General features: G+C 39.7%; 1 protein-coding gene across 1 annotated transcript in view; it reads left to right on the top strand.

The window, feature by feature from the left end:
- The window catches only part of PKHD1 (PKHD1 ciliary IPT domain containing fibrocystin/polyductin), a 629203-nt gene that overhangs the window by 50626 nt on the left and 557946 nt on the right, over nt 1-20631 (top strand). Inside the window, 7 exon segments of the mRNA XM_021937365.2 lie at nt 375-505; nt 3008-3143; nt 7859-8054; nt 8316-8383; nt 10465-12072; nt 13811-13954; nt 19451-19670. Coding sequence (XP_021793057.2) covers nt 375-505; nt 3008-3143; nt 7859-8054; nt 8316-8383; nt 10465-12072; nt 13811-13954; nt 19451-19670 — 2503 coding nt within the window.

Below are 20631 nucleotides of genomic sequence, written 5' to 3'. Positions count from 1 at the left end.
TTACACGTGGTTTCTTAGGAAAAAAAAATGTGTTATAGGATTGCAGGAATGATCTTTAAAATTTAGGGCAGAAGGAGTTTTCAGAGGCTACTACCTACCTGTTCTGACTTGTGGCATGATTGTGTCCCTAGGTTTTACTCTTAAAGGTCTTCAGGATGCAGTGCTACCTCTCTCTGCCCTCCTGTCACTATTTCTCCCTTTCTATATGATAGTTTATGTATTTAACTCCAGTTTTTTCCTGCAGTTTGAGCTTTGCCTTTCTTTTGACTAAGGAGTTTCATATTTTAATTTCATTATATCCATCTTGTACATAATTAATTTTTGTCTGCCTGTATGGTTGGTGATCCCATCTGAATATGCTGTTTTTGTTATAGGAGGGCTCTGGGCCACCATCAGAGGCTCTAGTTTGGAAGGTGTTAGCCTGGTATTATTTGGATCTTACTCTTGTGCTATAAATGTCACTACAAGCAATTCAAGCAGAATTCAGTGCAAAGTTCCACCCAGGGTAGGTGGATTCCTTTCATATCTCTTTCTCTCTGGGTGAGTGACCACTATTAACATAACATTTTCAGTGAATCACTTCTTAGAACTAAGTGAACTGATATAAACTTCTCATCATGATAGTATGCTTGTAGTAGTTATATTGTCTGTTTTGCTATGAAGTGGGAAACTAACCCCACCAATGGAGCTTGTAATTAACATCAATTAATTTCTTTAAAAAGAAAACAACCAGGCAGTTCTGGTCTGTACTCTCAGTGAGTATTAGTGACACATAACAAATAAATTTAGCTAGTGCACATTCTGGGTGTTGACTTGCAAGGCTTATATATTGCGAAGTCTCTCTTCTCTATTAAGCAAACAACAAACAACTTAGTTTTCACCAGCAATTTTGTTTTCTAGTATGGGTATGAATTGTAGAACTTAGAAACTTCTAGAATGTGTGATTTCTAAGAAATATCTTCTTAATTATTCTCCATTTGCTTCCTTTTCCTCTTAAAAACCAGTCCCTAACCTCTTCCTTTCATTTCAATTAGTGCTATATCATGGCCTATTAAGGCATTTGAGTCTGGGCTCTTCCCTGGTGCTGTTGGGGAGAGTCACACTCACAGCTGCTGCTGAACTTTCTATTCAGAGTTGACTTAAGCAGTATCAACATTCCTAGCACACCCATGACCCCAAAATAAAGATCCCCTGGGAGATAAGTTTCAAAATATTGTTTGATCACTAGCCCTACATTTTAATCTCATCTAGTTCCTTAAATATTATGAAAAGCTAGCTTTTATATGTAAACTACATTCAATTCCAATATGTGGTTGTACTCTAATTTGTTTAACTCTTCCCTATTACCAGACATTTAGATAATTTCTAGATTTTTCTTACTGTAAACAACAGGGCTTTAATCATCCTAATAACTACGTTTTGGGGGTACGTTTCTTTTCTCAGGATAAATTAATATAAATTATAAAGCTTTTGATATGTAGTATCCAGTTGTCTGAAATTCCCTTTCAAATTATACTCCTATCATCATTGTGCAAGTGTCTGATTTTTGGCACTTTGGCTAATACTGGGTTATCACTTTATTATCTTAATATATATTTGCCATTTTAATGGGTAAGACATGTACTGCTTAATTTCTTTTACCAGAGAAAATAAACATTAATAAAAAGTGAATTTTACTTTTGATCCAAGTGATAGATGCATAGGTTAAAAGGAAAATAGTAAATTATGCTCTCCTGCCCCTCCTCTCCCTTCTTCAATTCCCTCTTCCTGAAAAAACCACTTTTAATTCTTTCAAATATAGTTGCAATACCATTTTTATGTTAAATCAATAAAACATGTTTATATTATTCTAACTATTTAAATGATGCTGGCAGAACCAGGTAGTATATTTTTTTCTTTTATAGTTCTTTGGTTTTTTTTTTCCCCCTAGAGTTCTTACTTTGTTTTCTAAACATGTCTTTTTGTTTGTTTGTTTGTTTGAGACAGAGTTTTGCTTTTGTTGCCCAGGCTGGAGTGGTGCAATGATGGCTTACCACAACCTCCGCTTCCCGGCTTCAAGTGATTCTCCTGCCTCAGCCTCCTGAGTAGCTGGGATTACAGGCATGCACTACCACACCCAGTTAATTTTTTTTTGTATTTTTAGTGGAGATGGGGTTTTTCCATGTTGATCAGGTTGGTCTCGATCTCCCGATCTCAGGTGATCCACCCGCCTCGGCCTCCCAAAATGCTGGGATTACAGGTGTGAGCCACTGCGCCTGGCCAACATGTCTTTCTTATAAGTAAAATCCAACATCTTTTAATAAAAGTTCCAAAATAAAAATGAATGTCAGTTATTCATTTTCCTTGAAGCTATCTCTGTTCTCCTGTTTCAATCTAGCCTGCTTATTTTCCAGGTTTATTCTACAGATTTTATCCTAGTGCTTACTTTGATTGCTTTCTTGGGTAGAGTCACTGTTTCTTGGGTATATATATATATATATATATAATTTTATGAGATAATATAACTATATTTTATATTAAATATAAATTATATATATTTAAATTATTATTTATTTTATGAGATAATAACCATAAGTACATCCTATAAAAGAATGTATCATGGAGAAATTTTCTGAGTTCTCACATGCCTGAGAGTACTCTCATACTTGATGGATAGTTTAGCTAGGTATAGATATTTATTTGAAATTGCCATATTTTTGCAGAAACAATTGGTGTGTTAATTGCAAATCATTCTTATTTACCCCTTAGAGCATGTCCTTATGCATCTAACACTGCACTTGACTACTAGTCCAAGCACTTATCACTCTGTGTTGGGGACGGGGGGCAGGATGGGGAGGGTGTGCAGGGTTTAGGGGAAGAGAGAGACTTGGAAGTAGCAAATATACCCTTTAAAAACAACTTTCTTAAAATTAACTTTTAAAGGTAATTCTATATGGAGTTCTCTTCCCTTAAGTCAGTCCCACTTTAAAATAAAACTGAGGTTTAATTTTTAAAATTGATTTTTCAGGGGAAAGATGGACACATTGTGAATGTGACTGTGATCAGAGGGAACCATTCTGCAGTTCTTCCCAGAGCATTTACATATGTCTCTTCCTTAAATCCAGTTATTGTGACTCTAAGCAGAAACACAAGCAACATAGCAGGTAAAATATGTGATACTGCAAGATCTTTTTCTTCTTAGAGCATTGATCCTATAAAAAGGGCAATCAATATCCTCTGAAATTTATTATATTTTGGATTTAAGTTTTTTCCTGAAAACTAGGAGATTGCTTTCTTCATCTTAGCCATCATCAAATCAATCTCCTGATACTTTCTTTTCCATCTGTAAAATGGAACCATTGTACAGATGGGACAGTTTCCATCATGAAAAGGATGTGGGAATTCAAAAGTTACAATTCAAAATATGTTTCTCGAGCATTTAGTAAGTGACAATAATGATAGCATAAACATATAATAGATGTAATTTAATCCTTACCACTAATTTATAGGATTATTAGCTTCAATTTACAGATAAGGAAATTAAGGAATGGAGAGAATAAGTAATTTGTCTAAAACTTGAATACAGTCATCTGTTTGTATATACCAAGTACTTATCTACTTGCAGTTAACTGTAAAATACTTCTTTTTGACAGCAGGTTCTATTGTAGCAGTTATTTAATATAATTAGAGAATGGGATATTCTGATTAACTTAGAATTCTTGTTTCTTGAGACATTCTATGTATAAAAATAATGGATTCATTAGCACCTACTACATGGAATAATTTTTCTTTGATGATTCAGAGGATATGACAAGGTAGAATTATAATAATTTATTATCATGTAATTCCATATAGATTTGGAAGAGTAGCAGGTAACTTCCGTTTCTGGTGAACTGAATGCCAGATAACAGGGTTTGTGGCAGCCATTATCTAAGGGTTTATTGTAAAAAAACCATCATATTTCCCAAAGAAAAAGCCTGAACTCAATTTTTCTGGTACTGTTTTCATTTTCCATAGCCCAAGAGTACATAAATAAAGAGAAGTGTCCTTTAGCTTCCAATATTATTCAGTTCAGATAGTGCAGAAGAAGAATTTGCTGCCTCAGGCGACTGAAGTGTGTAAAATTCCTTAGTGGTATAGATTCTTCCCAATGAGGTAGAAAAGGGAGGGGGAGCTGCGTGTTATATTCAGATTTCAGTGATTTTTGGCTTTTAATAAAAGTTCTTACCTGTAATGAAAAGAATAAATATGTTATATCAGTGCCTCAGAGGCATCTAGGATTAGCTTGACAATTGACCAAGAGCTCCAAAGTTATGTTGTTGATACATACAATGTAATGCATTCTTTTAAAAATTTATACTTGCATTTAAATCCTTCTACAAGCAGAATAAAGAGGAACATGTTATAAAATCCACAAAGTGTAGTAGCCTTTTGGGAATGCCTCTTTTAAGTTCGAGTGCTGCACATGTCCATCCAAGAGATGATGTTGATGATCACTGTGAGGCTGAGATGAAATGAAAATAAAAGCATAAGAGGGACCCAGGATGGGGAGTGGTGGTGAATTTGATGCGCAGAACCTTTAGTGTTAGATTTTACAGTCAGGAAAAATGGAATCTGCATGAATCCCAGCTCAACCACTTGTTAAAAAGAAGAACTTTCAAGAAATTAAATTTAACAGAGTTTGTTTGAACAAAGACTAATAGTAACTTGTTGAACCAGAAAAGATTCAGAGAGCTGCACTCTGCCACATGAACAGGCAGCATTTATAGACAGAAAATGGAAGTGAGGCCAGAAACAGCTCCCTGTTTGCCTTACTGGAGCATGGTCTGATCAACTGGCAGCCTGTGATTAACTGAGGCTCAGGTAGTTGAGGCTTTCAGTTTATCACAAAGTTGGGTTGCCGTTCTTTATGTAGAGACTCAAGGTACAGAGACAGCCTTAGGCCAAATTTAGTTGAACTTACCATATTCCTTGGGTAAGATATTTAACTTCTTTTATCTTCAGTTCCTTCATTTGATAGGTGGGAATAATTCTTTCAAGGTAATCATGAAAATAGGAGATAAAGCAGGTAAAAGTACCTGGTCCAGGAATTGACATAGAGTAAGCGCCAATAAATCTTTGTTGAAATGAATGCTATCATTTTGCCAGATATTGAATGCTTTATAAACAAGCCAAAGAAAGGCCCTGTCTACTGGCCCTATTTTTTTTTTTTTTTTTTTTTTTACTTCTTCATAGCACCCCAGGATCCATTAGCTCAAAAGCCTGCCAATGCTAAATTCAAACTTTTACACATCCACTTGTTTTCAATGTAGCCAAAATAAGCATATTTTTAGCCATTTAAAGTCCTCTTGCTTTGCATGCCCCATGAAACTGCACCCATCAATCAGCCATAGGTAAGAAAACCCTGGGGCTATAAAATACTCTAAGCCTCTGATGCCTTTGGAGCTCTCTGTCCCAGAGGCTACTCACCAGGCTGCTGAGTGACGTCATCTGGACACAGAGCCCCCCCTCTCTCATCTTCTCACCCCCTCCCAGTTCCCTTGCCTTCTTCCCTTTCTGGATGCGGGCCCTGTACTGCTGCCTGTGGAAGGTCTTATGCTGGGAGACTTCCTCCTCCTCTGTGAATCTGTCAAAATACTACCCACATAATGCTTGTTTTTTGCTACTGCCACTTCGTAGTCATGTCTTTTTCCTTAATCAGCACTGAAATCCCCTGAACTTACTACACTGAAGCTTCAGACTTCCCAGTAGAGATTGGGAAGACTTGCAGTCAAGAGAATGGGGAGCAAGGAAGAAAATAAAGTTAATTGAGGCGTTCTTGTGTACTATATCATGCCACATTCTTTCCCAGGATATCTAACCTAATCCTTATAACAAACCACATGGGATGGGCTTTATTAACCATGTTATTGATGAAAAATCCAAGGCTTTGGGAGCTGTAAGTAAATCACCCAAAGTCACAGAGGTAGTAAAATGGCAGATCAAGGATTTGAATGCAGATTCATAGTCTTCCCACCACACCACATCCCTCTTCTTTCACTTTTCTCTTTCAAGCAACCTCTTTCTCCTCCTCATCTAATTGGCCATGGCATCCCATAGATACCAGCTCTGCAGTAGTCCTCAAACGTTACAGGCTAAAGGAGCTAGAGATGCTTTATTTAGTCCAAGCCATGTCTCAGTGGCCACACTGGGACACAGGAAAGGTGAGGACATTTATTTCCACTCCTACTGTTGCCCACTTGATTTGGTCCACTTGGTTAAGACTATAATTGTCTGCAGATTGGATTTCTCCTCATCTATCTTTTCAATTTATCTTGTAGACTGGAAGAACAGTTTTAATCATATCTTTTGCTTGCTTAGAAGTCTTTGGTAGTCACTACCGTCCACTGAGTTAAGCAGACATCCCTCTGGCTTGGCTTTCTTGGTCTTTGGCCCTAGAACCACCATCAACTTGGTCTATCCCTACAACAGAACCCTACCTGTACCTTCCAGAATGTCACCCAATTCTCTTTTTTTCTCTCCAAGCCACTGGTTGATTGAGAAAGTGCTGTGAAATGTTTTGGATAAAACCGTGGAATTTCTAGAAACAAATGATAAGCACCCTCTTCTCTATGACTTTCTTTTCGGATTTATCTTTCAAACTCCAATTCAACTCTCATCTTGCCCATTCCATCTTTCCTGATATTCATAATGTTGCTCTGATTTGAACAATCCCAGTGCTTAATTTTCACCTCTCTTATAGTATATCTTTTACTGAAGCCATTTTGTCACCCATTTTGCTACCGTTGAGGCTTCTTTGAGGGCAGGGTCTGTTTTTAACTTATTCTGTGCCCCTTGCAGCATCTTCCTCATAGTACTCAATAAATATTTGAGTTAAAAGAAATTGCATGAAAGTGCCCATAGTGTACATATTTTAATAGAGTTGCTAATTAAACTAAAAAGGCATTGAAATGCAAGACAGAAGACTGGGCTCAGTCCTTGACTTAAAAAAAAATTTTTTTTTTTACTAATTATTAATAGCTGTGAGGCTGTGGCTACTGAGCTTAGTTTCCTCAAATGCAAAATGCCAGTCATATTAATTGCCCCATATAAATAATCAGGATAGTGTGTGGACCAAGTTGGATAACATACATGAAAGTACTCTGTCAGTTATGAGCTACTAAACTCATATACTGCATTACTGTAAGGTTCAGTGCACACTCAAATATAGCTTCAGACTTCTACCAGTAGAAAAGTGGAGGTTGAGAAACCAATATGTGGTGCTATTTGCTGGTTATAAAGACTGTTAGCTCTGCAAACTTCTTGGTTTGCCTTTGCATGAAAATAAGTTAGTGTCTCTTGAATACAATCGTACTGCCAATTTTTCTCTTTATACCATTGAGGTTATAGACCATATCTCTGTTAAAAGAGTTGTTTGGCCAGGCAACATGGCTTTCCCCCGTAAACCCAGCACTTTGGGAGGCTAAGGCAGGCAGATTGGTTGAGCCCAAGAGGTTGAGACCAGCTTGGGCAACATGGCAAAACCCTGTCTCTGCAAAAAATACAAAAATTAGCTGGATGTGGTGGCACATGCCTGTAATCCCAGCTACTTGGGAGGCTGAGGTGGGAGGAATGCTTGAGCCCTAGCGATCGAGGTTGCAGTGAGCCAAGGTTGCACCACAGCACTCCTGGGTGACCGAATGAGATGTGTCTCAAAAAAAAAAAAAAAAAAAATGGTGTTAGAAGTTTCTTGAAAAATTTAGGTTGGTATCAAAACTCTTAGAGTATTATGCTTAGGGGTGACTGTGTATTTAATCCAAAAAGACAGTTTTAGAATTGAATAGATGATTGAGCCCACAAACCCCACATCTCAGAGGCTAATGGATTCTTCTCAACACAGGCGGTGAGACCCTGGTCATTGGAGTGGCGAGGCTGGTGAACTATACGGATTTGGATGTGGAAGTCCACATCCAGGATGCCTTGGCTCTGGTTCACACACAGTCAGCGTGGGGCCTGGAGGTGGCACTGCCTGCACTTTCAGCTGGCCTCCACAGAATTTCTGTCTCTATCAATGGGATCAGCATTCACTCACAAGGGTGAGGTGGCCACTTGCGTTAATTTTAGGTTTGTTTGATGGTCTGGCATTCAGCTAGGTCATTCTAGTTTTGAGTTAGGTATTTTCTTTTTCCCTCGGAAGTTAGGGGTTAAAGACATGAACATCGTAACATTGGAACACATCTTAGAGACCTTATACAGACAGTTTGCTCTTCTCCTCAAAATACATATGGCTCTTCTGGCTTACTCTTTCTTATCTCCCTCTGTCAGTTATTTCCTTACCATCTCCCTATCTTCTGTAGGGTTGATCTCCACATCCAGTACCTCACAGAAGTTTTCAGCATCGAGCCTTGCTGTGGGTCCCTGCTGGGTGAGTGGCTCGTATGTGACTGTTATCAATTATCCAGCAATTCTATTTGCTGGATATTCAGACTTTGTTTCTGGATTAATTTGCCAGTGAGGTCAGAGAGAGGGGAAACAGGAGAGAAACTTTCCTCAGGCTCCAGGAACTGAGGGGTGTTTTTAAAAGGGTGTTAAAACTTGGTGATTCATTTGCTCAGGAAATTAAAGAATTTTTATGATAAGGACATATGCCTGTGCCTGCTCCTCTTCTTCTCCTTCTCCTCCTCCTTCTTCTCCTTCTCCTCCTCCTTCTCCTCCTCCTCCTCCTTCTTCTTCTTCTCCTTCTCCTCCTCCTTCTTCTCCTCCTTCTTCTCCTTCTCCTGTTCCTTCTTCTCCTCCTCCTTCTCCTTCTCCTCCTCCTTCTCCTCCTCCTTCTCATTCTCCTCCTCCTCCTTCTCCTTCTTCTCCTCCTTCTCCTTCTCCTCCTTCTCCTCCTTCTCCCCCTTCTCCTCCTTCTCCTCCTTCTCCTCCTCCTCCTCCTCCTCCTTCTCCTCCTCCTCCTCCTTCTCCTCCTCCTCCTCCTTCTCCTCCTCCTCCTCCTTCTCCTTCTCCTCCTTCTCCTTCTCCTCCTTCTCCTCCTTCTCCTCCTCCTCCTTCTTCTTCTTCCTCTCTCTTCTTCTTTCTTCTTCCTCTTCCTCTTCCTCTCCTCCACCTCAGTCTCCTTCTCCTTCTCCTTCTTCTTCTTCTTCTTTTTTTTTTTTTGAGACAGAGTTTCACTCTTGTTGCCTAGTCTGAAGTGCAATGGTGCCGACTTGGCTCACTGCAGTGTCTGCCTCCCAGGTTCAAGTGATTCTCCAGTCTCAGCTTCCTAAGTAGCTGGGATTACAGGCAGCCATCATCATACCCGGCTAATTTTTGCATTTTCAGTAGAGACGGGGTTTCACCATGTTGGCCAGGCTGGTGTCGAACTCTTGACCTCAGGTGATCCACCTGCCTCAGCCTCCCAACGTGCTGGGATTATAGGCATGAGCCACTGCGCCCGGCTGAGATGTGCCTGTTTTACTAATGAAAAGAGGATGAAGCATCTGATGGGTGGCACTCTAGAGTGGATATGAGAAAAACAAGGGCAGCATGTCCTACAGTCGCCCTTTAGATGCTGTGCATGCAAGGAGGGGAGGATTGAATCTGTGGGACTTCACTTTCCATGAGAGAGACAGATGAAGGGCTCAGAAATAGAAACACACTTGCTGATATGGGAGATGGAAGAACAAGACAAATAGATCAATCACTAAAACTGTTTTCAGAAAGAATGGAAAGTGATCTAGTGACATGTCAATGATCATTGTGACCGTCTATAAGATAGCACATTATCCTTTTTGAGTGTAGTAAAATCCTCCTAAAAGCCACGTTGCACAGTTTGGTTATGCTGTGGGTCATGTTACTCCAATCCTGTCCTGAAGATGGGGTTTGATCTTTGATGGCCTCTCTACTGGAGAGTAAGTCAAAGATTCTATGAAGGTAGCAGCAAATTTACCAGCACGATGCAATGACTTTTAATGTCTCTCCTGTATATGGAATATAGAATATATGGTACAATAAATAGAATACAATAGAATGTATAATATGTGGAATATTGGACTATTATATAGAACAATATAGAAGATAGAAGACTTCAGTGAATTTGATTTTTCATTAGCATATTAGTTGACTGTATACAGGACAACGTACAAATTATATATAGCATACAGGATAATGTGTCCAATAATATAACATATGATAAGAAGATTAAGAAATTTGATTTTTCATTAGTGTATAAGTTGATTAAAGTGGTGCCTTCTAGGATATACAAAGGTACTTGAAAACTTTGTGTTAAAGACATCCTTCCTATATAACAATTTGTATTATTTTACTGTTATGTGAATTTACCACATCTGACTCCTGTCTAAATAATCACAAATTTAGCATTGGTGTGGGTGAGAAAAAATAATTGAGGTTTCACTAACACATGTCCTACCTTCCACTTAATTGCCCTAGGACTTGCACAGGTGCTGTGAGTTCTTAGTTAAGAATTTCAGCTGTAATATTTTGTTTTCCATATTCATACTTTAGGAGGGACCATCCTCAGCATCTCAGGAATAGGCTTCAGCAGGGACCCAGCTTCGGTTTGGGTACTTGTGGGCAATTGGTCCTGTGACATTGTGAACTTAACGGAGGCGAGCATCTGGTGTGAGACCCTGCCGGCCCCCCAGATACCCGATGCAGGCGCTCCCACTGTCCCAGCTGCCGTGGAGGTCTGGGCTGGCAACAGGTCCTTCGCCCATGGTCCTTCACCAAGCTTGGTGGGGAATGGCTTCACTTTCATGTATGAAGCAGCAGCAACACCAGTAGTCACTGCCATGCAAGGCGAAATCACAAACAGCAGCCTGAGCCTGCGTGTGGGAGGAAGTAACCTTTCCAACTCAGTCATCCTTCTGGGGAACCTGAACTGTGATGCTGAGACACAGTCCTTCCAGGGTAACTCAAGCCTGTCTGGATGCTCCATCCCTCTTCACAGTCTGGAGGCCGGCATCTATCCTCTGCAAGTACGTCAGAAGCAGATGGGATTTGCTAACATGTCTGCGGTGCCCCAGCAATTTGCAGTGACGCCTCGGATAATGGCCATCTTCCCATCGCAGGGCTCGGCGTGTGGTGGGACCATACTCACTGTGAGGGGGTTGCTTCTTAACTCTAGAACGAGATCGGTTCGGGTTGACCTCTCGGGTCCTTTTACTTGTGAGATTTTGAGTTTGGGAGACCACACCATTCTCTGCCAGGTTAGCCTGGAGGGTGACCCCTTGCCTGGAGCTTCCTTCTCCCTGAACGTCACGGTCCTGGTCAATGGGATAACCAGTGAGTGTCACGGGAATTGCACTCTCTTCATACGGGAAGAGGCAAGTCCTGTCATGGACACCTTGTCCACAAACACCAGTGGGTCTCTGACCACTGTGCTGATTAGGGGTGAGAGGTTAGGCACCACAGCTGATGAGCCGATGGTGTTTGTGGATGATCAACTTCTTTGCAATGTAACTTTTTTTAATGCAAGCCATGTTGTGTGCCAGACAAGAGACTTGGCCCCAGGACCCCACTACCTGTCAGTTTTTTATACAAGAAATGGGTATGCTTGTTCTGGTAATGTTTCCAGACACTTCTACATTATGCCCCAAGTGTTTCATTATTTTCCTAAGAATTTCAGCATACATGGTGGAAGCCTCTTGACCATAGAGGGCACAGGCCTGAGAGGACAGAACACCACGTCAGTCTACATTGACCAGCAGGCCTGCCTGATGGTGAACATCGGTGCTGAGCTCATCCGGTGCATTGTTCCCACAGGGAATGGCTCTGCTGCCCTGGAAATAGAGGTAGATGGACTTTGGTATCACATAGGAGTCATTGGTTATAGCAATGCCTTTACCCCAGAATTGATCTCTATTTCTCAGAGCGATGGCATCTTAACCTTTGCAGTGGCCCAGATCTCAGGAGCTGCAAACATTGACATTTTTATAGGAATGTCACCCTGCATGGGTGTCTCTGGTAACCATACCGTTCTTCAGTGCATGGTCCCTTCCCTTCCGGCCGGGGAGTACCATGTCAGAGGCTATGACTGCATCAGAGGGTGGGCCTCATCTGTCCTGGTGTTCACCTCAAGAGTTATTATTACAGCAGTGAAGGAGAACTTTGGTAAGTCAAGCAAATAAGACAGCACACTTTCTTTATGTAAATGAATTGGTGGCTCCTTTCACTTCTGGGAAGTAGAAAATTAACATGATTTGCCTGATGGAAGGAAAGAGAAGCCCACTGGCTTCTTACAATCCCAATTCCTTCCTGAGGCTTGTCTTTGTTATGCTCTGTCTATGAAGCTTTTTAAATTTATTTTTATTAAGGAAACTGTGCATTTCACTGCATATGCACAGTTTCACAGAAACTGTGCATATCAAGGGAACTGTGCAAATCTTTGATTGTGTTTTGATTTGATGCATTAACTGAATTTGTGTTCTAAATTTGTGTTTTAAATTTGTATTTTAAATTTGTAAAATACAACTGGATTTGTGTTTTAAATTTGTATTTTAAATTAAATAACACCATTTGTAAGAGCTCATAATTTGATCATTTAAGAACATGAATGCCTTCACTTAGTTTTAGGCCATGTCTGCCAATTTGCATTGTTTAAAATGTATTAAGTATTTTTTTTTTATCATTTTGTAATATTTCACAAGTGGACTCATATTTCAACAATAATAAGCCAAATGTATAGAACAATTAAACTGATTGAACTGTTTTCTCCCTTTAGATATACCAAAAATTGCCTAGGCTTTCCTTCCAGGGAAGAAAAGATTTCAATTTCTATTCACTTAAAGCCTTATTGCACTTGAGATAGTTCAAATTTAGTTATGATTTAGAAAGTATAGAAAAAATTACTGAAACAGAATCTTAGACTGACGAAGTACTAAGACATTTCTCAGAACAAATTTGGTCTCAGCTTGGTGGAACACTGTGGGGACTGAGATTTGGCTCTAGTCTGTCACTGATTTAACTAACTTATGCTTGACTTTTCTAAAACTCAGCTTCCTTATTTGATAAGGGAATTTGGACTGGATGATCCCCAAATCCCCCTTTCTACTCCCTAAGATTCCATGTTTTTATGATGGAAGAGCAGGGAAATAAGAAATGCATCTTAAACAAAAGCATTATTTTTGAGTTAGTCAAGTACCACCTAGACTTGGTATGACGGCAGTAGTGATGCGAACTCTGTATCTCAGTGTGAACTAGAAATGTGGACTACTTTTACTCATACAAATGTCCCAAAACATGTACTGTTATTGCATCACTATTAACAATAGCAAAAGAGGAAAAATAATGGAAATTTCAATTGATAGGAAAGTAGTCAAATAAATTGTATCATGGCCCTATAATGGAATTCTAAGTAACTATTAAAATGAACTGTATCCATAGAGTTTTGGAAAAATATCTATGCTATACTTTGAAGCAAAAAAGCAAGTTCCAGAATGATATGGATAGAATAATCCTTTGAATCAGAAACATAGATGCTTGAAAATTCTGGAAGGAGCCATAAGAAACTCTATACCTGGATACCTCCAGGGAGGGAGTCAGGTGGTTGGGGGAATTTTTATTTTCATTTTATGGCTCTTTGAATAAAAAGTTTAAAAACTATAAATAAGCATTAATTTTCTATATAAAGCACAATAGGGTGTTGAATGTGATTGGGATCAGACAGAACCAAGGCCAGAGCCTGAGTGGAGAGGAAACTGAGGCCAGCAGGCACCTCTAGCCAGTTGTGTGAATTCTGAGGATGTGAAAAGAAGGATGGGTAGTGAGGAAGCAAAGGTTTGAATTTTGGGTTGAGTAGAGAAGGGAGGTTTGCATGTGTGATCATGAGCTTGTACCTTTGTCTTTAAAGGCTGCCTGGGTGGAAGGCTGGTGCATGTGTTTGGAGCAGGATTTTCTCCAGGGAATGTCTCAGCTGCTGTGTGTGGTGCTCCCTGCCGAGTCCTGGCTAATGCTACAGTGTCTGCCTTCAGCTGCTTGGTTCTGCCCCTGGATGGTGAGTAAAGATGCCACACACATACATTTTAAAGCATATATATGGGAATGATATTCTTTGGTTAATTCTATTTTTGTGATTAATGCTGTACTGACTACTAATTTCTCTATGTGTGCCTAGGAAAAGAATTTCTCTACTCCCTATATAAAATGATAGTTAGAATCTGGGGCCACCTGTTACAATGATTCATAATAACTTTTGTCATATTAATAGGTCAATGTTAGGTGAATATTGAATCACTTATCACCTGTGTTCTTAACTGCAGTCTTAGGATGACGGAGGAAGTAATTCTGAATTCTGAATATTAGTTTCAATGACAGCTATAGGAGTCACGGAGGAAACAAGCTCTTAGCTTTGTTCTGAGGTGAGGTTGCTGAAGACATCCGCTTATTGGAGGTACCAGTAAAGGGATGGAGATTGTCAAGCTGGATATCACTTGAAAATTAGCTTTGTGTGTTCAGTTTTCGGTTTCTTATTACAGGCAAAAGAGCAAACACTCATGTTGTCTTCTTGTTCTCCAATGTTCATGTAATTACTTATTTCTTATTCAGTGAAACACCACAATTGCTCACTACTTTAAGCTGCGTAGCCATCATATAAATTGTGGTGTGAGAAGCCATGTCTTTGTGGGGAAAGAGATGAGAGAGGAAGTTGCAAAGCTTGGGGATTCACAACACATGGTAATACCCCACTGAGCTTCAGAAAAAAAAGAGTCAGAAGGAAGAAATTCCTGTTATTACTACAGGACCTTACTGCATTTGAGATAGCTCATATTGAGCCAGGTGATTATCTTGTTTGCCTAATCGTAAATCTTGTACCAGTGCACTTAACCATTTACATACCTCCTTTCTGTGTAGTGTTGTAAGTTTTATTCCTAACTTATTTGTCTGCAACTTGAATGTGGGCTAAAGATTTACAGAATGATGAAAGCACCACATCACCTGAGCTTGGACGAGAATTTAATGATGGATAATGCTATTGTGATGGAAGTTTGTGCTGTGTTGTCTTATACAAAGAGGAGAAGGAAGAGAGGGAGGAGGGGGAAGAGGGAAGAGGAAGAAGGGGAGGAGAAAAAAATTTTTGTTTAAAATGCTAGAAATTGAGTTTCCTATTATCATCATGTATATAAGCACAACATTATGGAAGAGAGATAGATTCCACAATGGGAAATTTAGGACACAATAGAAGATTGAAGTTGAAAACGTTGTCTGTTTGATTCACTACTCTACCTCCTCAGCTTGGAACAGTGTTGTCAAGGATATGTGCAAAATTAATGCTTGATGAGGAATAAATGAAAGATTGGGAAACAGTGGAAACAGAAAGCTAAGACTGCACATTTATAGGCTCTAATTTTTAACTAATACTGCTACATTTTTTGAAAAAGCTTTCACATATACACTGCTCAAATTAATATACTTTTAAAAGCCCCGTGTTACTATTTCAAAACACTTAGTTTCAACTAGTATAAGACAAAAGTCAATGAAGTTTCAGGGTCAGGTAAGTTGTGATATTTTAGGTTTTATAACTTCTAGGGGAAGAATAATGAAAAAATTATTGTGTTTAGAAAGATTTAGAAAAGAACTCAGCATTCCTTGATTTTTTTAAAGAGGAAAATGAGTTGGAAACTGTAACTATTTATATGGCCACTAGGTGTCACCAAACACTCATTGATTGTGCAATGCACACTTTAGAGAAATGCATAGTTTAACTAATTTTCCTTTCATAAAAAAGTCTTTTAAAAGACTTTCAATCAGAATGTCTAAAGATTGAGAGGAAATTGTGAGAGCCAATTCCAGAGATTTCTTACTTAAGATCCAAGATGGGATTTGGGGATTCTGTTAACCTGCTGAAACTGGATGAAGCATTTCGAGTATATGATTGTGTATTTTTTTTTTTCCCTAGGAAGCAGGTCTATAATGGACATCAAATTGTCAAAGGGGATATGTCTTAGACATTACTAGAAACTACTACTAATTTCTCCATGTTCAGACAGGATTGAGTACAACCAAGTTAGCTAAGAATCACTTGTATTTTTAAAGATTTTTCAGAGGAGAATTTCCCAGCAGCAACCCTTACTCGTGTTTCGCAATTGCTCTTCTCAGAGAAATCCATCCTCTGCCTAATGGATGCTCCCCTACTCTAATTTTTTCAATCTTAATCAGCGGGTGGTTCTTTGGAAAGCTGAGTAATCTCAGTTCCTCTATGGCGGTGGATGTGGAAGTGTGTTTCCTGGAGCAGTAGCTGCAGGGGCCTCACCTGGGAGCTTGTTAGAAATGTGAATTCTTGGGCCCTACTGAATCAGAAACTTTCCAAGTAAGCATTTTAGTATCTCACTTCTCAGCCCTCTCTGAAATCCTACATTCTTTTCTGATTTGAAGCTCCAAACGAGGAAGCTGTTCTATACAAGCAAGTTCTGGTCAAATTGGGTAACATCGTAAGATGCCTGTGTATCATCTGATCCCATATTTGTTTGTAAAATTATAGTGCCGTCTTGCTGGTTAATAAGCTTTCTGTTCCCTACTGTTATCCCAAGGGGTGCGTGTGTGTGCGCACGTGTTTCCACCATGGCTGCACACAGCTGGACTTTCCTCATATTTATATGATTTCCTTTTTTCTTTTGTAGTTTACTCTCTTACTCTTTGCATTTGTTCTTTTGTTTATTTCTGTTAACGTCTCTCATTTACCAAGGTCGCTTTGAATTCTGACCCATGCTTTGAGTTTTTTTCTTCAGTTTGACTTTGTACAATAGAGTGATGTTTCACATTCCAGGTTACAGATAATGATCCCGAACTCAAACGTTCCTAATTATTGTTTTGTTTATGCCGGTGCCACAGGACTAATATGTTTTCTTTACATGTGTGGGGCAGGGGGAGTTAAAGCAGGGGGCTCTACAAATGTGCTTTTGCTATTTTGGGGGTCACCCATTTTTACCATCCCCACAAATTGCACTTCTAACAATAGGAGAAATTTACTTGTTCTTGTAATGAGTTGCCAAAACATCCTGTTAGGTGAAACTAATACTTTGTGTTTGTTTAAAATGAGCAAAATCTTTGCTCTTTGGCTTTCTTGCGTTTGTACCTTGAATTATATACCACGTGATGTTTTCATGGAAACTTTAACTTTTCCATAAGGCAGGGAAAGTGAAAGTGATTAAGGTCACACAGCTATTTAGTGGCAAAACTCTGAGTAAAACCCGTGGATTTTGATCCCCAGCCCTGGGTGATTTTCATAATCCAGCTTGTCAATTTGCATCTACTTAATCACTTTTAATGAATTCATTATTTTATAGGTGTAGAACTTGTTTTTATTTGCCTTAGGGGTTACTAACTGGAAAGTTCTTATGTTTTGTCTGTTCATACAAGAGTCCTACTGTCAGTCATTTTTATTGCTCTAATTCATTCAAAACACATTCACAGCCAACCTCCTAGGTGCCAGGTGCTTTAGAATATAACAGCAACAATAGTACTCTTTGGGCATGATTGCATAACTACAAACCCTCTCCTATGTACTTATCTCATGTAACCCTTGCTGCAGCACTGTAATGAGGTGGGGAAGCACAGGTCTAAGCCCACGGCCCTTGATAACCTTTGTTGCATACTCACATGGGCAGGCTTGCTACAGAGGAATCGGGCTACAGAGATTTTTTTCTTTTTCCCTCTTTATTAAGGTTTTCAGACAGAGCTGCTCCTGAACCATCTCATGTGGAGCTTTGTTCATCTTCTAGTTAAAGATTGTTCCCAGTCTGCCTCTTGATGTGCTTTTTATATGTGTGTCAGGACTCAGAAAAAAATGGCCTGAGAGTCAGAGTGCTTCAAATACTTGCTTTTTATCTCTATAACATGTTAATGTTTATAATTATATGAAAAGCAAGAAATCCACAAACTTATCCAAGTCAATAAGACAAACAACCCAATAGAAAAATGGGCAAATGAGAGAAACAGGAATTTCATAGAAGAGAAAATATGAACTGTTACCAAACATAAAAAATTGGTCAACTTGGCCAGGCACGGTGACTCACGCCTGTAATCCTAGCACTTTGGAGGCTGAGGCGGGTGGATTGCCTGAGCTCAGGAGTTCAAGATCAGCCTGGGCAACATGGAGAAACCCTGTCTCTGCTAAAATCCAAAAAAATCAGCCGGGGCGTGGTGGTGTGCACCTGTAGTCCCAGCTACTCAGGAGGCTGAGGCAGGGGAATTGCTTGAACCCGGGAGGCGGAAGTTGCAGTGAGGCGAGATTGTGCCACTGCACTTCAGCCTGGGCAACATAGCAAAACTCTGTCTCAAAAAAAAAAAAAAAAATTGGTCAACCTAAAAGTAATGATTGAAATGCAAATTAAGACCACAATGAAATGCTATTTTACACACCTGATTGGCAAAAATTAAGAGTCTGATAGTTTCTTTTTTTTTTTTTTTGAGACGGAGTCTCGCTGTGTCTCCCAGGCTGGAGTGCAGTGGCGTGATCTCGGCTCACTGCAAGCTCCGCCTCCCGGGTTCACGCCGTTCTCCCGCCTCAGCCTCCCAAGTAGCTGGGACTACAGGCGCCCGCCACCGTGCCCGGCTAATTTTTTGTATTTTTAGTAGAGACGGGGTTTCACCATGTTAGCCAGGATAGTCTAGATCTCCTGACCTCGTGATCCACCCGCCTCGGCCTCCCAAAGTGCTGGGATTACAGGCTTGAGCCACCGCGCCCTGCCAAGAGTCTGATAGTTTCAAGTGCTTGTAATTATATGGAGTAATGGGAACTTACAAATACGGCTGGTAGGAACACAAAATGGCACAACTACTTTGGAAAACAGTATGGCACTATCTTGTAAAGTTGAACTTGTACCTACTCTTTGAATAAGAAATTTCCTTGATGGGCATGCACCCTAAATGAAATTTTGTACATGTTTTTAGTAGCAAAAACTGGGAAATACCAAAAAGTTCGTTGATAAGAGAATAGATAAATATATTGTGGTAGGTTCATGCAATACAATATTGAACAGCAGTGAAAATGTATTAACAATAGTTATATGTAGTAATGTGGATAAATCTTGAAAATACACAGAATGCAAAAAGCAGGCCCAAGAATATTTTATCCTGTATCATATTTGATAAAGTTCAAAAACAAGTAAAACTCAATCTCTTGTTTAGGGATACAAACATTTGTGATAAAACTATTTAAAAAATGTCAAGTGGTTATTTCTGAGAATGAGGAGGAAAGGGACGGACTTGGGGAGAAACACTCAGATTTAAGTGTATTACAAGTGTTTTATATCTTATGTTGGCTGGGAAATTTACCAGAGGTTTTTTTTATGATGATTATTCATATTTTACAAAAATGATACTTGCATTTTTCTGTGTACATTACACATACATAATACATTTTAAAAAAAGTAAACTGCTAACTTCATATTCCTATTGGTCAAGGGAGGACACAGGAACTTCATTTGTGAAACGGACTAGAGGCCTTCGGTTCTCTCTGTGGTTCTTTCCTAACGGTGACTGTTTCCTGCAGTGTCCTTGGCTTTCCTGTGTGGCCTGAAGCATGAGGAGGACAGCTGTGAGGCTGCCAGACACACCTATGTGCAGTGTGATTTGACAGTTGCCGTGGGGACAGAGCGAATGCTCGAATCGTGGCCTTACCTCTACATTTGTGAGGAAAGTTCCCAATGCCTCTTTGTGCCAGATCATTGGGCTGAGTCAATGTTTCCATCGTTCTCGGGCCTCTTTGTCAGGTAATCTTACCTTCTCCCTCCCTGAACTTCCCCACAAATGCTTGGCCAATGGACTGATGGAGCCATCAGGGAGTGTAGGCTGGGTGGGATGCGGACTGGCAGCCGTGGTAGGGGCTACAACTCTCTTGGAGGGCCCATTCCGTTGTGGATTCCAGCCAGCCTGCATATCAAAGCATCTCCTGTCTTTTTCAACTGTTCAAGAGAACATCTGAAAAATCTGCCCAGTAAACAGCTCGCTTTGTTCTTGCTTAGATTTTAATATTTATCTTCCGATCCAAAGCAACATCTGGTGAATGCCAATGGGGAAAAAGATTAGACGTTATGAAAAACAGAAGGCTTTTTTCCCTGCTTTCCTTTTTCTTTTCTTTCCAAACAGATTCACAAGTATGAAAAAAAGTCATAGAGAAATCCAGAAGATTGTACAATGTTTATTCAAAAGAAGGAGGGTTGCATAGGCGGAATTACTGTAGATCCAGGATTTAGAAGCCATAGGCATATAAGGGTTTTTTTTTTTTAACTTAAAAAAGAGCCTGACAAATAAATACTACAACTTTCCAAGTTAATCCCCCTTTTCTAAACAAATAAAAAAGAAGTGTGACCATGTTAGTAATTCTGGATTGCTTTCATTTCAGCAAGGAGTTCTTTTCCTACATAGGGCGGTGTCTCATGGCTGAATATTATCATGTAAACGTCTTTATTTCTTACCTAGGTAGAGTGGCTACCTTTGATTATCTAATGAAGGCCTCTTTTCTTTTTCTTTTTTTTGAGACGGAGTCTTGTTCTGTCGTCAAGGCTGGAGTGCAATGGCACAATCTTGGCTCATTGCAACCTCTGCCTCCCAGGTTCAGGGTACTCTCATGCCTCAGCCTCCTGAGTAGCTGGAATTGCAGGTGTACACCACCATGCCCGGCTAATTTTTGTATTTTTAGTAGAGACGAGGTTTCACCATTTTGGCTAAGCT

The sequence above is a fragment of the Papio anubis genome, chromosome 6 (assembly GCF_008728515.1).
Source record: "Papio anubis isolate 15944 chromosome 6, Panubis1.0, whole genome shotgun sequence".
NCBI lineage: Eukaryota > Metazoa > Chordata > Mammalia > Primates > Cercopithecidae > Papio > Papio anubis.
Note: the sequence above shows the minus strand (reverse complement) of the source record. Positions and strands in the feature narration are given on the sequence as shown.